Source organism: Telopea speciosissima, chromosome 5 (assembly GCF_018873765.1).
Source record: "Telopea speciosissima isolate NSW1024214 ecotype Mountain lineage chromosome 5, Tspe_v1, whole genome shotgun sequence".
Taxonomy (NCBI): domain Eukaryota; kingdom Viridiplantae; phylum Streptophyta; class Magnoliopsida; order Proteales; family Proteaceae; genus Telopea; species Telopea speciosissima.
In genome coordinates, this window is record NC_057920.1 from 6,075,164 (window position 1) to 6,091,614 (window position 16,451).

Here is a 16,451-nt window from a genome sequence, read left to right on the forward strand (position 1 = left end):
GGTCAGGGTTTCCAAGATTCCGACACGTGTCCTCCTTTTTTTTTTTTTTAAATTTTTTTTATAATAATGTTAGCATGCATCTCTCACTTTTTGCCGTGATCCATACGCGTGACGAACGGTCAAATTCCAGACACAAAGCCAGCCAGCGGACCCAAAAACAGAGCAGACAGAGAGAGAGAGCTGCCATTACTGAGTTTGTGTGAACAGAAGAAGATCGGAACGAAGCAGAGACGACTGACCAGAGCCTCGTAAAACACGTGCTAAAGTGCGCCATCTTGACATTCTCTGCCTTCTCTCTCTCTCTCTCTTTCTCTCTTCTTTTCACGCACAGACACCGAGCTTTCTCTGAGCTGAGGTTCCAGTAGGACCAGTACTGTTTTCGTGTTTTCTTCGTCTCCTCTTTTTCTATCTACCAGTCTAAAGGAAGCCTGCAATGGATTTACTGTTATCAGAAAGAGTGCGTAGGCTAAGAGATTCCGCTTAGCCAATGGCATACGTTCCCGTGCTGAACAGAAGAAATCAAAAAGCAAAGGTTTGAAAACAGCAGGAAGGAAGGACAAAGGCACAAAGCTGTCTTTTGAGGGATTCGAAGGAAGGAATCGATAGATACTCAGATTTTAATGTATTATATCAATCACACTCTCTCATTGAAAGGTCGATTTCTTTCCCCTCTGGTGCAATTGTGCAAAAGATGATAAAGGAAAAGAAGAAACACTCCATCATCAAGACCACTCATGCTTCGGTCCGCGTGCTTTGATAAGAAATTGCTTTTTTCAGGTTTTGTTCCTCGGTTTTGGATTTTGAGCATTGGCGCTTCACTTTTGTCGATATTGGAAATTTTCTTCCTTTCCTCGGAGTAAATGATATTCTGTGGCTGAGGTTTGTAAGTTTGTGGGGAAGATGAGATTTTGTGACGTGATTATCGTTTGTCCTGTGGTTTTCTGGAGGGAAGGTCAGATTTTGAGATGTCTTCGTTGGGTTTTCAGCTGTGGTGAGAAGGTTTCTGCAACTGGAGTTTTGGCTGGGGAAGGTTAAGGAGAAGATGAGTTCTTCTCATCCATTATTCTAATTTCGCAAAAGCTAAGGGATTTTAAGAATGGCCTCCGTTAATGAGAAGATCAAAACAGGAGGGTTGGTGAATGGAACTACGACTCTGCTTCAAGAGATGAAAATGTTGAAGGAGTTTCAAGATCAGTCTGGTTAGTTACCTTCCATAAAAAGAAGAATTCTTCTTTTACTGTCTCAGTTGTCGTCTGTTACCTCGTTTTAGTGTTCAATGCAACAACGACGGATATGACTTTCAAATCTTCAATCAAAAACCTAAATTTGACAAATTTAATGGTGATTCGGCATTCTTTGGTCGCTGTCTTTGCAACCTTCTTTTTGTGGATAAATTTTGAAATGAGATGAAATGTCTGTTTTTCGTCCCAAAATATAGTTTTTTTTTTTTTAATCCTTTTCTGCATTTGAGTTTTCTTAAATTATTGACGAAAGTTTCACATTTGGTTGGTTTTAGGGGTACGGAAGATCATAAACTCTGAGCTTTGGCACGCTTGTGCTGGACCACTTGTTTCCTTGCCGCAGGTCGGCAGCCTCGTTTACTACTTCCCCCAAGGACACAGCGAACAGGTTTGCTTCCACTTATCATCTTCCTCTGCTTGAATAGCTTATATAGCAAATGGAAAGGATGTTGGATTCCAATCTGCTGGTTGACAACTGATTACACTGAGACCATCCCTAACTGATTGTACTCAAACTTGACTGATGCTAATCAGGCATAGCTTCATTTAATTGTAACCTAGAAGATTTCAGTAAGATATGTAGTTCATGAACATGTGACATCACACAGTTGATTGCTTAGGTAATTTTCCCCAGGACTTGCCCTTGAGAGCTCATTTAGAAGATCAGTTTGGGTTTGTCAATAACTAGATCCAGCTGTTTGATGCCCTCAATGAGAGTGGTCTCTGTGAATAATTCATGTAGAATTTGGATCGTCAGTCAATGGTTGATTAATGGATGGCAAGATAACTGGAAACAACATATGATAGGGGAGAATTTGCCATTTCTATCGAAGAGTCAACAAAAGAGAAGATCAAAGATGCACGTATTAAGTTTGAATGGAGGTTCAAAAGAAGTAAATGGAGAAAATGATAGTTGGAGATGACTATGCGTGGAACAAGAGTCTAAAAACATATATGAAGGAGGTTATTCCCCACTAAAGAGATTCAAGAAGAAGAGTTAGACAATCAATGTGGTCTATTTTAGGATATTTATCTCAAAATTGCATCACTAAATTGATATGTAGATCTAATTTTGAAAGGAAGATATGCTTGATAAATCTGGGTTTATGGGTAAACAATAATTGAGTCATCGAGGAAATGTTAACTAAGAACTTGAGTACTTCTCTCCCTTTCTCCCTATGAGGGAGCTGTTTTCTGGATTAACAAGAAGTGGAAGAATTCTGTTGGACCATTGGTTAGAATCTACTTGACAATGACAAAAACATACATGCCAGTGTTCAACAAGGATGTCAGGTGTTTGAGGGGATGCCCATTTGTCTCTATAAAATTTATATTTTTCCTGTAATTAATTACCTAGTACTACTATAGCTATGTGTATTCTGCATGCAAGTGCATAGAATTATGCTTTTTTTTTGTAGCTAATTTCTCATTTTCAATCCTTCTAACACGTGGATGTATCTAGAAAATGACAAACAGTCATGTCCTCGTCATAAAAGTTGAAGTAGGATTAAAAAACTACCCATTCAAGTTTCATTCCTGTTTCTTTCTGGTTTCTTGGCATTGTGATTGATTGCTATGACTCTTCTGAACTGAAGCATGTTGGAGGTGGATTGTCTAATTTCATGATCCCACTGGGTAAAATAATACATAAGGAACGGTGGGTACAATTGATGACAATATATATCTCATCTTCTGTTTATGAAATATGTTATCTTGTGTTCACTGTTCTTTGTGCTTTTAATTTTTTTTGAATACATTTACTTCATTAATATTTGACAACGTCCTGGCTTCATCTTTCTTCATCCCATTAACTTGAGTTTTTCATGTTCTCAACAGGTGGCTGTATCAACTAAAAGAACAGTTAGATCACATATCCCAAACTACCCAAATCTTCAATCCCAGTTGCTGTGCCAAATTCACGATGTCACACTACATGTATGTGTTTTGCCATATGTTTCCCCCCTTCTTTTATTGAATTGTATTTATTTTTTAATTTCATTTGTTGTCCTTATCATATGTTTCTGAAGATACCTGGTTTATAGCCTGCTTTTAATCATCTGATTTCTAGGCAGACAAAGACACTGATGAGATATATGCACAACTGAGTCTTCAGCCATTGGACTCTGTAAGTCAGCTGACTTTTGAATTAGAATAGAAATTTTATTTCCTGAGAAGCTGCAATTTTTATTGTTTACAACTCGATGAATCAAGAAAATGATCCTCAAATGTGAGGGCCATAGAAATGGTTAAATTTTTTGATTTATTTGATCAGGAAAAAGATATATTCCCTGTTCCTGATTTTGGATCAAAGCCAAGTAAGCATCCAACTGAGTTCTTCTGCAAGACTCTGACTGCCAGTGATACAAGCACACATGGTGGCTTCTCAGTTCCCCGCAGAGCAGCAGAAAAGCTCTTCCCGCCATTGGTGAGGGCTTTACTATGTTGATGAGAAACTTTTATAAATCTCGTTAAGATTGAGTTGGATCAAACTAATTCTCTTCTTATTTTTACTTATTTCAGGACTATTCAATGCAACCTCCAATTCAGGAGCTTGTAGTTCGAGATTTGCATGATAATACATGGACGTTTCGTCACATATACCGCGGTAAGGATACTTGGGGATATTCATTAAGTAATTAAGTGCATAGTTTCCTTCGTCTTCCGTCACTAAACCACAACTGTGTACTTGTCAATTTACATTCCAAATTTGTTCATTTTTTTATTCAACCTTTTTATGCTTTCTGCTTCTTCTCCTGTTATTTTTCCCTTTTATAATGTAGGGCAGCCGAAGCGTCATCTTCTTACAACTGGTTGGAGTGTGTTTGTGGGTGCTAAAAGGCTTAGAGCAGGTGATGCTGTTCTATTTATAAGGTAAGTTGTTGTATGGTTTCTGCAAAAAAACAACCGTCTAGTTTCCGTATTCCATAGGATAGAGGATCCTGGCTTTGAGGTCAAAACATTTAGTGGAAACACCTTTTGATGCTTTGATGTGTATTCTGAGCACTTGATTTCATGGTTTGCTAGACATCATTTATAGCCTTACAGTTGAATTTTTATGTTTCTAGTCATGTGTGTGAAAATTTCTCTTTCAATTGCAGTCAAACTGTGGTGTCTTGTTTCACTTGGCCATGTTTAGGATTTAGAAACGTTTTCTTGCACCCCACTGTTGTGTTTGTTGTTTTTATGCATGTCACCTAGTGTTTCCTTTTATTTATGTATTTATTCATTCTTGCATTAAAACTTTGTATTAAAGAGAAATTGTGTAGAAACCTTGCTCCTAAATTAACCTATGAATCTTAGAAATAAAATGAACAGAATTAACGAGTGATAAGTTAGCAATTGGTAAATATTTAGTTTTTTTTTAGTTTAAATGTATGAAATATTGAATATACTACTCGTGAAATTTATAACCAATACCAATGGTTTTTGGGATATGAAAGATAGGTATTGACAAAGAGTTGTTAGAAGTTATGTTTCAAGTAAATAATTTTTTTGTAAAATGCACATTTTAAGTGGTAGTTATGATTTATTTAATAGTTTATAAGGAAAATTATTGTGTTCTGCACGGTGGCAGAAGTATTTCCAAAGTGCGAGATTGAAATTTCTTGTTTTCCGCTCCCATTTTCTTAGTTTTCCTAATTTATATTTAGGTGCTGTACACTGGAATGCTAAAGCAAGATTCTTGGACTAAGTGACAAGAATACAGGAATTCAGACATTCAAAAGAATTTTGGGACTTGAAGCTAACTCAACTGACTAAGCTTTATGTAACCCAGGACACGACTAATGACCTCTTAATTGTGATTTGTTGGTTCTTGCCAACTGAGCTACCCCTTGGTAGGTCAATTAATATATTTTGTGGCCTACCCATATGTGATATCAAAGAGTTTGTTTTCTTTTATTTCTTTAGTGTTGGGGGTGGAGGGCTATGGAAAAAAATTGAAAATCATACAACAACAAACAACAACAAACTCAGCCTTATCCCAACTTAATGGGGTTGGCTGCATGGATCCAAACAAAACAAAGTAGGGAAAACTGAGTACTAAACAAAAAAAAAGGGGGAATGAAGAGATTAGAGGAAAGAGGGATAGGGAATGAGGTGAGGGAAGAAAAATGGAAAACGACAAATGAAAGATGAAAGTAAGAGGAAAGAAGCACAGCCCAGCAAGTCAGGAGAATCTCATCTAAATGGGGTCTACTACATGGATCCTTGCCCTCCAATAGGCTCTGTTCGAGGTCATACTTGGTACAAGGCCTAGACTATGCATGTCCTTCCTCACAACTTCTCCTATGGTCATTTTAGGCCTGCTTCTAGCTCTTTTAGCTCCTTTAATTGGGATCATATCGCTCCACCTTACTGGGGCATCCATAGTCCTCCGTTGGACATGACCATACCACCTCAAACGACTTTCTCGGAGCTTGTCATTAATCGGGTCAACTCCCAAGTCAGCTCGCATAGTTGTCATGGCGTCGCCATGGCGTTCTGGCGCTGGGAGAGGTGGCATATCGAGCTACGCCATGGTGGATGTAAATATATCGTTCGATATGGCTTCCATGGCGACGCCATGGACGCCATACCACGATATGTTGGCATATCGGTCGATATTTGTACATATAAAAGTTAGATTTAAATTATTTTTTTTAAAACCATTTAATAGCTTAGATGCTTTGCTCCAAATCACACACACTGAAGAAAGACTATTGCTATCAAGCTTCAGTAAACAGGTTAGCCTATCATTTGATTTTTACTATTGCTTTCAATTATTTGACAGGTTAATCTATATTTTCAATTTTTCATACTTTCATATACACTAATGGATATTAGTTACACTTTCATGAATTAAACCATAGTGGCATAGTATATTAGTAGTAGTGTAGTACACTTTCATGTTGATTTTTGATGTTATAGGACATATATCGACGTGACACCCTTCCACCGACTTGGATCGCCGTGACGCCGTGACAACTATGCTTACTTTATCCTTCTAGTTTTTCTGCACATCCATCTTAACATCTTCATCTCTGCCACACATAGCTTCTCAATATGACACTTCTTAAGTCTTAACTACCCAACACTCTGCCCTATACATCATAGGCGGGCGTGCAACAGTCCTATAGAACTTTCCTTTAACCTTTGAAGGAATGCATCGGTCACACAACAATCCGGATGTGCCTCTCCACTTCATCCATCCCATTTTAATTCTCTATGAAAATCATAAGAAGTTAAATTTAGTAGTTACATATAGCATTAAAATCCTTTATCTGCATCCATGACTTAGATTTGGAAAATGAAAAGTTGCCCTCCTTTCAGTGAATATTATATATTTGGAGCTTGATACCCTGATTGATGTTTCATATCAGTAAGCCTCACTAGTTCGACATGGATATATTTGATAAAATTCACTCGAGTACGTTAATAACCTAGAATCATATGGTAAGTATCCTCCACTGTCTCACTAAAGCATAATCTTTATTGTTGAAAAAAGGGATGAGAAATCACAGTTATTGCTGGGTGTGAGGCGTGCAAACCGTCAGCAAAATGCACTGCCATCATCAGTTATTTCAGCTGATAGCATGCACATTGGGGTCCTCGCAGCTGCAGCCCATGCTGTTGCTAATCAAAGCCCCTTTACCGTTTTCTACAACCCTAGGTATGCTTGATGTTTCTTCTTTCACTATATACCTTACAAAGCATCTGATCTCCTTATCAAAAGAAAATATTTAAGCCCCTTTTATTTTTAGATCATATATTCTTTTTCATGTGTCTGCTTAGGGCATGCCCTTCAGAGTTTGTCATTCCTTTGGCCAAATACCAAAAAGCTGTATATGGTAGCCAGGTTTCAGTCGGTAGGAGATTCGGAATGATGTTTGAGACAGAAGATTCGGGCAAGCGCAGGTAACGTTCTTAATCACCAGTTTTAGAAGATTGCTATTGATTGTTAGTTTTGTTCTAAATTGAGTCATACCAAACCATAAAGCAGCTGCCAATTGCTTTCATATAGAACCGTTAATATAATTCTGAGGGAGCTGCAGTCTCTTGTTTCCGGTCAATGTTGAGATTTTTAATTCTTTGATGCGGGGTGGATACCTATTTATTTTTATCCATGATTACAAGAGTTTAACAGTTTCTCTCCTTTACTCAGATACATGGGCACAGTTGTGGGTATCAGTGTCTTGGACCCCTTGGGGTGGCCTGGTTCAAAATGGAGAAATCTTCAGGTAATTAAGCCTAGTTATATTCTATTCAAATGAAGTTCAGGTTTGAGATCAGTAAATCGGAAAAACATCTTGGTTGTATTGGTTGCTTGACTAGTGCATTCTTGTCCTATGTTTAGGTCGAATGGGATGAAACTGGATGTGGAGAAATGCAGAATAGGGTTAGTTTATGGGAGATAGAGACCCCTGAAAGTCTCTTCATTTTTCCTTCATTGACTTCTGGTCTCAAACGACCTTTACATCCTGGATATGTGGGTAAGTCCATCATTATATTCTGTTTGGGAGTTGATGGGATTCTAAGATAACTGAGTTTCTATGGTATCAGGGGCAGAAATGCAATGGGGAAATCTCATGAAAAGGTCATTTGCAAGTTTACCGGGAAATGTAACTGATCTTCCATGTTCCATGACGGGTTCAGAACAGCTGATGAAGTTGCTTCTCAGATCCCAAACCGTTAATCCAGTTGGCTCCTTGTCTGCTGCCCTACCAGCTAGTGTAACTAAAGCAACTCCAATACCTGAGGCAGAATTGCTGAAACAGACTTCAGTCCAACAGAAACCTCAACAACATTCAGACAACACTTTGCTGCAAAATCAGAATCCTCCTGAGCACTGCCCCAATCTGCAATCGACCATAGATGCAAATTTGGCATTACAAGCATATTTATGTGAAAATGTGCAGCCTCTAAATAAATTTCAAAAGCAATTGCCAATCCAAACACATGTTGAGAAACTGGAAACAGCACCTATGGTTGCAACAGACCAGCTGAGCCAATTGCCTTCCTTGGGAAACTGCAGTGAAGACAAATTGAGTGAGGGCTCCAAGAATCCTCCAAACCTTGGAAATGGACTATTATTCTTGAATCAGGGGGGTTTGCATTTGCAGACAGGTCTGCGCTTTTCTCAGCAGCAGGGATCAAATACTGGCTTCCCACTTCAAATCGATGCGTTGCAATTGGACGCAAACAATCAAAATGGCTTACTTCCCTACCCTAGTAACCTCTCATCTCAGTACTTGGATGCTGATGATTGGGTGTTGCAATCTTGTAATTTTCAATCACTTGCTGAAAATCTGAAAACGCGATCCTTTTCAGGGTTTGATAAGCAAGATACTTCATTACTCTACCCAGAAGCAGTTAATCCAAGCTTGCCTCCATTGAGTCAAGAGATGTGGAGCCCTCAATTGAATGACCTAAGGTTTCTACCTCAAGAAGTTCAACTTACTCCATGTCAGCAACAAGATTCAACTGCCCTTCATAGTGTATCCAATTCATGTGGATTGAGATATTCTTCTGAAGAAAGTAATAACCAGAGTGATATATACAGTGGTTTTCATTTGGAGTTGAGCAATGATGAAAGCACTGTGGTTGATCCTTCTTCTGTGACCAGCACAGTCTTGGAGGGGTTTGGTACCTTGAGTGATGCTGCTTTCCAGAATCCTTCTGACTGCTTGCTTGGTAACCTCACTTCAAGTCAAGATGTTCAGTCTCAGATAACGTCGGCAAGCCTGGCAGACTCTCAAGGCTTCTCTTTCCAAGAGTTCCCAGACAATTCAGGAGGAACATCTTCAAGCAACATGGATTTTGACGAGAGTAGTCTCTTGCAGAAAGGCTCATGGCAACAAGTATCTCAACCCCTGCGAACATATACAAAGGTAAAAAGTTCAAACCATCTCCAGAGGAAATTCCTTGGGTGTGAGTACTTCAAGGGGAATATTTTTGTCAGATTCCACCATGTTGGAGCTTCATTAGGGCTTGTGCCATGCCTGTCTCAATCATACAGAAGGCTTCGATAGTGTTTGATGAACTTAGGAGACAGAGCATGACTCATTTGGTGGGGAATAACATTTATCAAGATTTGGTGTGCTGATAAAAGTATAAATAAATAAATTTGGAGAAAGTTTTCCTTCACCCGTGTTGAAGGAGACACCCAGCCATCTAGGGTCATTTTTATTTCCCTGCCCCTTATTCCTTGGAGGTCAAAAGTACCCTCCCCGGTTACCTGGCACCCATCCAAGGCCCATCGGGTGAAGGAATTCCTCCTTCACTGTGGCTTGAGGAAAACTCGGCCCAATAAATTTTAACAAAAGGTGCCATTCTTTTTTCCCCTTTGTTTATGGGAGGATTATAACGTACTTGAAGGATAATCCAATTGGTTCTTTTATGTAGCGGTCTCCAAGACTGTTAGGATCAATTGCCATGCATGTCTGCCACCTGTGCAGCACAGTTGCCTGTTTAATTAATTCTGGCTTCTTCATCAAAAAGTTAATTTTCATCGATGCCCTTTGGCATTTGAATCAATTTTGATTTTACAGGTTCAGAAACTAGGTTCCGTGGGAAGGTCTATTGATGTTACAAGGTTTAATAACTACGAGGAACTACGTAACGCGATTGCATGTATGTTTGGACTTGAGGGGCTGATTGATGATCCAAGAGGTTCAGGGTGGAAACTTGTTTATGTTGACTATGAGAATGATGTTCTTCTAGTAGGCGATGATCCATGGGAGTAAGTCATCTCTTTCGTCTGCTAATGTATAGGTGCCTATGTTTAGAGACAGCTGCTAGATGGGCAGCAGTATGAAGATAAGAAAACAATCCATCCTAGACCTTGGACCTGAATATTCATATTTATATTCCTTCCATTTGGGAAGAATGTGTTGCTTGGATGGTTAGAATTATCTGATCTGCTTCTTTTCCTTGTTCTGTTACGGCAGTCCTATAATTCAGATGGCACTATTGTAGTGGAGAACAATAGCAGTTGAACTCTGGATGGGCAAACTGATGATAAAAAGAAAAAAAATTCTGAATGGGGCAAACTGACCTATATTCTTGCATTCAGTTTTGGTCTGCCATAAACTTGAGCCAATATAACGATTTTAACGTGTGCAGGGAATTTGTGAGTTGTGTTCGTTGCATCAGAATTCTGTCGCCATCTGAAGTTCAGCAGATGAGTGAAGAGGGGATGCGGATTATCAGCAACACTTTAGTGGAGGGAACAAAGGATCTGATATCAGATGCTGGCCATGCGTGGAATGGCTCTGCCTGATTCTTGTACAGACACCAAGCATACTTTGTGACACCCGGAAACCTTCAGATATCTGGTGGAAGTCAATCCTCTCCTGTAGTTTGTCTTCATCTGATCAGGTCAATTGTTCATATCCGGTATATTAGGAATTGGATGTGTTGAACTGATGGTGTGGGAAGAGAATATTTTCTCATCACCCTTAACGGCATGAGCCAGCCAGATTACTTGTAGTGAATCCCTCCCTCCCACCCCACCCCCCACCCCCACCCCCACCCCCCCCTTTTTTTTTCCCTTCCCTTGCCTCCCTGTCCTTTCTGAACAGCATGAGCAAGTTTCCCAGTTGATGGGCTATGAGATGGGATTGTGGGGAGTTCTGAATTCAACTGTATCAGATGTGTCATCTTTTTTTTATTACAGAATTAGAATATAATGAAATGTATGCAAGCTGCTATTATTGTTGTTTCAGCAGTTCAGGGGGAAAAAATTTATAGTTGATCGGGCGGGCTAGTATAGCAATTTGTTTTACAGAGGGCAGAGGACCTTAATAGGAGAGTATTTATGATCTATCTGTAGTTGATGCCTTAGCTGGGTTTTCCATCAAACCCTAAGAAGCCCGAAATAAAACCTAAGTTTGGGGTCCTTATGGACTCCACAAATATAGGATAATGTCATCTCTCTTGTGTAAGCTTAATGAAGCCACATGCCTACACCTATACACATAAAGGCACTTGTGTGGGAAATGTTAAATTTCAAACAGCCAGAGTAGTGTTGTGGCTTGAATTCCAGTCATGATTCCTACTTGGAACACAATAGAGAGATACCTGCCATCCATTGTTGCCGTGCTTGGGAAATCATCTGCCAGGAAAAGTTTAAATACAGGTGAGTATAGCTGATACTTGGACCAGACTGTAATGGACAAAAATAAGTGCAAATCCAATGGGGAGAATCTAACTATAAATGACTCAATGGCAGATTTGTTCTCAGCCAAACTGAAATAATTAAATAAACAAGTTGGATTTCATATTATGATCTGATCCAATTGGAAGACCTATAACAGAGCACCCATACAAGAACATCCATAACAAGCATAAACCTTCCAGATTGAATGGTAACAGAAATATTTTCTTGGCAGCATATTGGCTTCCTTCCAGATTGTCCAATTCTCAAAACCTTTTTTGAATCAGCAATTAGTCCATGCAGACCCTGTTTTTTTTTAATCATTTTTTCCTTGTTTTTGTTATTAAAATAGCAGAAAATCAAAGGAAATTACCTTTTATAGCTAGATCTATAAGACTCAAGCTCAAAAATAACAATTAGGGAAATCTTTGTTGTTTCTTCCCAATTTCATTTTCTAGGTTTTTGGCCAATGCCAATCGATTCTCAGCCGATTTTGCACCAATTCCGTTCAAATTTGAATCGATGAAGGCAGATCCCATGTAGGCATGTACCAGTCCTGATTTTTAAAGCTTAGTGGATGAAGACCTACATTTAAGACACTGATTCGACAAAGCATCTTACGAACGGAAAAACTGGGAGAATCGAAGATGAAATCTGGACAGACTCGAAGACAATAGTTCAGTAGCTATGGATGCTCACATGTTAGCACAAAGAGCTTGAAAAAACAAAAAACCTGATCTGAGGTCGGAGGAGCATGAACGATAGTTTACTTGATCATGCCCCTGATGACCAAAAGAGTATTTCTACTTGTCAATGGTACAACCGTCATTATAGACAGATATCTGGAGGCATTTTGGTATTTTACTCTAGAGATTTTTTTATTTTTTTTTTTGGGTTAGAGCACTCTAAAGAATTAAATTGGTGAATTAGTCTCACTTCAAACTCAATCACCCTTTTCCAGGTCTAAGTGCTGAGCTCTCCGAGGGTTTTGTTGGCTTCTCTCTCTCTCTCTCTCTAGCCCTCCCAAAGCTTCCATGGCGCCGCTTCCAGGGCCTTACTCTGGCACCAGCACTCTCGCTCTGGTATCCCCTCACCCCTCCGCTGGAAAATCCATTTCGCTACGGTTGCATTTATCAAACAAATTTCTTATTTTTCTCCGTCTGATCGTCTTTGTTGCAGGTGGCTCGTGCATCGGCCCTCACTTTCGGTGTCGTCTACGGAAGCGTCAAACTCAAGTATCTCAAGGTTTTTCCATCGTTCCCTGCTCAATCTCTTCAAATTCTAATTCTGGATTTGTTTAACCCATCTTATTCTTTCGTTATCTAATCGATTGTTATATTGTCACTCTCTTGGCGGACCTTGATTCCGATCAATGAAATTCTGTTTCATTAGATAATTGTTGGAAATGTAGGCTATTATGATGTTTTGTAGAGGGTTCATGGTGGATCTGATTTGAAGCAAAATAACTTATTATCATATTATTGTCGTAATGCTTCGACTGCTACTTGGAACGGAAATGGCATCTGATACATTCTCTGCAGAGACATTACTTTTTCCTTGGTAATTAGGTTGGTAGTATGGAATATTCTAGATAATGTGTTTGGGATCCCTTATAAAATTGGGGGAAATAGTATACCTTTTACTGCAAATTTATGCCATTTTAGGTGCAGTATAATCTTCTTCAGTAAGCCCTTTCTCACCTTTGTGCCCGAATAAGTCTATTCGGATAGAGTCATCATTGTAACCCACCATCTATTTCTACTGAAAAACTTAAGCAGATGAAATCTGTTTGCTTTATTTATCATTTTAAGATGTGCTCTTTGGTATGAATAATTAGAGGAATGGCGCAGGAAAAAGGAAGAAGGAATTTTTTCACAGGCTGTGATATTGTGACCAGTGGATAGATAGGATTTAATCCTTCCGGGCCTATAAGCTACATATAGAAAATAATAAATGGGAAAGCTGACAGTTTTGCAGATACTCTTAATAATCTGTCAAATGGTTTCCATGAAGCAGCTGTCATCCTCTGGGGATGTTCTTGCTCATATAACAATTTCTTTCTTTTAATTTGCAATTTCAATAGACCATTCTAGCATGTCATGTGTTAACTGGACATTCATTCTTGTTTAACCTTCAATCGAACAATGCAAAGTTCCTTATTTCTCAGTTCCTTGTGACTTAGTTGGTTAAGTGGAACATTCACATGATGTGTGTTTCTAAAATATCATCTATCAGGCTGTGACTGCTTATTAGGCATATCATGCTAAGCACATACTGTATCTCGTTCTAAGCATCTCTGTCAGGTAATCGAAGCTTAATTGACCTGCAAAACAGCTTCAGATGCTGAACCTGTTTTCTAGGTAGATACCTACTTGAAATGAAGTGGTCTAATTCTAGAGGGACATTTGATATTAGAGAAACCTCCTCCATTTCATGTGTTAAGTGGTACATTGAGTCCTGTTTAACAATGCAAAGTTCCTTATTTCTCAGTTCCTTGCGACTTAGTTGGTTTACTGGGACATTCACATGATGGGTGTTCTAAAATGTCATCTATCAGGCTGTGACTGCTTATGAGGTATATCATGCTAAGCCCATAATGTTTCTCATTCTAAGCATATCTACCCTGGTAAGCGAAGCTTAATTGACCTGCAAAAAAGCTTCAGATGCTGAACATGTTTCCTACGTAGATACCGTACTTGAAAAAAGTGGTCTAATTCTAGAGGGATATTAGATATTAGAGAACCTCCTCCATTCTTTTTTTTTTTTGGGTATTCGTTTAACCTCTCTTTTCCTTATTATTGAATGTATTTTTTATTAATCATTATTGTACTACTGTAAGATAGATATTTGCCCATTATTTACCAATGTATTTTCTCTCTCAGGCTAAGGCAAAATCACAAATGAAGGCTGAGGCTAAGGGGCATCATTGAAGTACAGTACTCCCATTATTGATTTCCAATAATGCATAATGATAGACACTGTAGTTTTGGTATACCATGATACTCCATTGAAAATTCTGCAATTTTTCAAGTTGGTTGCCCTGCCTATGGATTATGATTGAACTTTACATCTTCTAGTGGTTGATGAGTGATGAAAGAGATGCTGTTAAGAAGGATGTTTACAAACCCTTAATTCAAAATAATTATTCATCAATTGTTGTTTTCCCTGTTGAATGTGTATAGTGTGTTAACATCATTGCAGGAAGTTGACATGATTTACAAGATGTGGTGGTGTTGAGTGGCCACAGTATATATAATGTTGACCTAAAATAGTGAAAGCTTGGATGGCCCGACAGTGGAGGAATTAAGTTGCTACTGAACTATTCTCCAGCAGTGATTCAGAATATAAAATTTTTGTATAAGGGCCATTACCCCAAGCTTATAATTAAAAGAAGGAAATAAGCTTGCATATGTGAAGAGATGTGGCTCACCCATGGTCAAGATGTGATATGTGAAATCAATATATGGTCAATTAATAGATTGAGCTTGGATCAACATTGCCAAGGGTTCTACCTTGGAAACCAAGGATCAAGTATTGGTATGGTGAAAACACTCATCTCTCAAAACATTGCCAAGGGTTCTACGGTTCTACTACAACATGCCCATTAAAAAAGGGGGGATAATATATGAAAAAAATATTTTCGTTTCATCTGATTGGACTCTAATGCTTACAATTGTGAGTCGAGCATTTTGGTTTGGTTGATTAGGTGTGAGCACCCTCCCTTTTCTTCAATCAGTTTCTACACCCATTGTAGGTATTCGTTTCTATGTGCTCATTGCTTTTCTGCAACATTGATAAGATGATTTCACATTTTAAACATTTGATAGATGAGGAACTTTTTGGATGGACCTTATCTCAATCAGAAGATGTTATACCCGCATCTCAGGAGTATAATTAATTATTATTTTTTTTTCGTGACGTGTGGTTACCGTTGTCATATATGCTGGTGAGTTGTTCTCACTGGTGGTCAAATTTAGCTACAAAATTATTGACCACAGTACGGGTTTGCCTGTAGAGAAAACTATCGGGGTCATGGGGGATAAACCATAACGGCTAAGAAGTAAGTTCTAGCTCTTAATTTTATTTATTTATCCGTTCTCTTGATGTCTTCGAAGTGCAGGTCAAGGTTTGGACCTCTCGGGTTATTTTAGTTGAGTAGAAGATATTTTGTCTGTGGGTCCCGCTTGTCTTGAGAAGCGAGTGAAAGATTTGTGTCCTTATATCATGTGGATTCCATTTTTTAATAATCTTATTTCCTATTTAGAACTAATGGGTTGATCCATTTAACTTAAAATAAACCATTTGGTTTAATGATCCATTCAACTTAGGTGACCCATTTAACTCTATGTGACCTTAGGATGGGTTATTCCATTCCTAATTCCCAAATAAAACCATGGGTCAACCTATTTATCTCTTGATCCATTTGACTTAAAAGACCCAAGACTCACTTTCTACAAATAAGTCTAAAGGGGGAGAAAGCATTCATTCCTCATTATTTCTCCCATCTAACTTAAATCGTGGAGGGGAGAAAGAGGAGAGAAACAGGAAGGAGAAAAGGAGGAAGAAGGTGGAGAAGCTTAGTTGGAGGCTTGAGACCCCATCTCTTGGAGCCATAAACGTGGAGTTCTCCTATCTTGGAGGTTAGGTAAGCCATTAAATTCTATCTCCTTTCTATTTTGGATTTTGGGGTTTGGGAAATGGGAGATTCGATCTAGGGTTTGTTTTGGAACCCAAAGATCGATTGGAACTCTTAGCTTTGATTATTGTGGGGTTATTTCATTCCATGGCTTGCTTTAAAGGCATCCCTACATGCCGATACTGTAAGTCTCCATAATCGACCCTTTTAAATCCGATTGTTCTCTTCATCATGCAATTACAATAGCGGCAACGGACTCCGATAGAGGACAAGACGAATTGGGCGGATCCAGATCCTCTACTGTTGAGCTGCCTGGTAGGACCATGCTACCGAGGCACGGCGCACAATGTTCGTCATACCCCCACTCTGGCAAGGTGTTTGAGTAGGGGTAAGGTGAACATTGCGTATAGCACTGTGCCTAGACAGTACGGTCCTACTG

General features: G+C 38.9%; 2 protein-coding genes across 3 annotated transcripts; both read left to right on the top strand.

The window, feature by feature from the left end:
- Positions 1-775: 775 nt before the first annotated feature.
- On the top strand, positions 776-10,508 carry LOC122662519 (auxin response factor 5-like). Of its 2 annotated transcripts, none has more exons than XM_043858171.1 (14): positions 776-1,199; positions 1,517-1,629; positions 3,078-3,176; positions 3,310-3,366; positions 3,514-3,666; positions 3,762-3,846; positions 4,022-4,112; positions 6,727-6,891; positions 7,014-7,136; positions 7,384-7,459; positions 7,576-7,711; positions 7,782-9,109; positions 9,770-9,960; positions 10,344-10,508. In XM_043858171.1, the coding sequence occupies exons 1-14, from the start codon at positions 1,097-1,099 to the stop codon at positions 10,498-10,500; spliced, it is 2,877 nt and encodes a 958-aa protein (XP_043714106.1). In that variant the 5' UTR covers positions 776-1,096; the 3' UTR covers positions 10,501-10,508. The 2 variants fall into 2 exon arrangements, with proteins under 2 accessions (XP_043714106.1, XP_043714107.1); XM_043858172.1 differs by having other exon boundaries at positions 7,869-9,109.
- A 1,798-nt stretch (positions 10,509-12,306) lies between these two features.
- On the top strand, positions 12,307-14,527 carry LOC122661032. Its single transcript, XM_043856332.1, has 3 exons — positions 12,307-12,458; positions 12,556-12,621; positions 14,259-14,527. The coding sequence occupies exons 1-3, from the start codon at positions 12,411-12,413 to the stop codon at positions 14,304-14,306; spliced, it is 162 nt and encodes a 53-aa protein (XP_043712267.1). The 5' UTR covers positions 12,307-12,410; the 3' UTR covers positions 14,307-14,527.
- Positions 14,528-16,451: the final 1,924 nt, after the last annotated feature.

Excerpts from the sequence above, each read along its gene's own strand:
- LOC122662519 (XM_043858171.1), top strand. The coding sequence starts at position 1,097 with ATGGCCTCCGTTAATGAGAAGATCAAAACAGGAGGGTTGGTGAATGGA. Across the intron at positions 3,177-3,309 it reads TTCACGATGTCACACTACAT|GCAGACAAAGACACTGATGA; the intron begins GTATGTGTTTTG and ends TCTGATTTCTAG. Across the intron at positions 7,460-7,575 it reads CAAAATGGAGAAATCTTCAG|GTCGAATGGGATGAAACTGG; the intron begins GTAATTAAGCCT and ends TCCTATGTTTAG.
- LOC122661032 (XM_043856332.1), top strand. The coding sequence starts at position 12,411 with ATGGCGCCGCTTCCAGGGCCTTACTCTGGCACCAGCACTCTCGCTCTG. Across the intron at positions 12,459-12,555 it reads GCACCAGCACTCTCGCTCTG|GTGGCTCGTGCATCGGCCCT; the intron begins GTATCCCCTCAC and ends TCTTTGTTGCAG. Across the intron at positions 12,622-14,258 it reads TCAAACTCAAGTATCTCAAG|GCTAAGGCAAAATCACAAAT; the intron begins GTTTTTCCATCG and ends TTTCTCTCTCAG.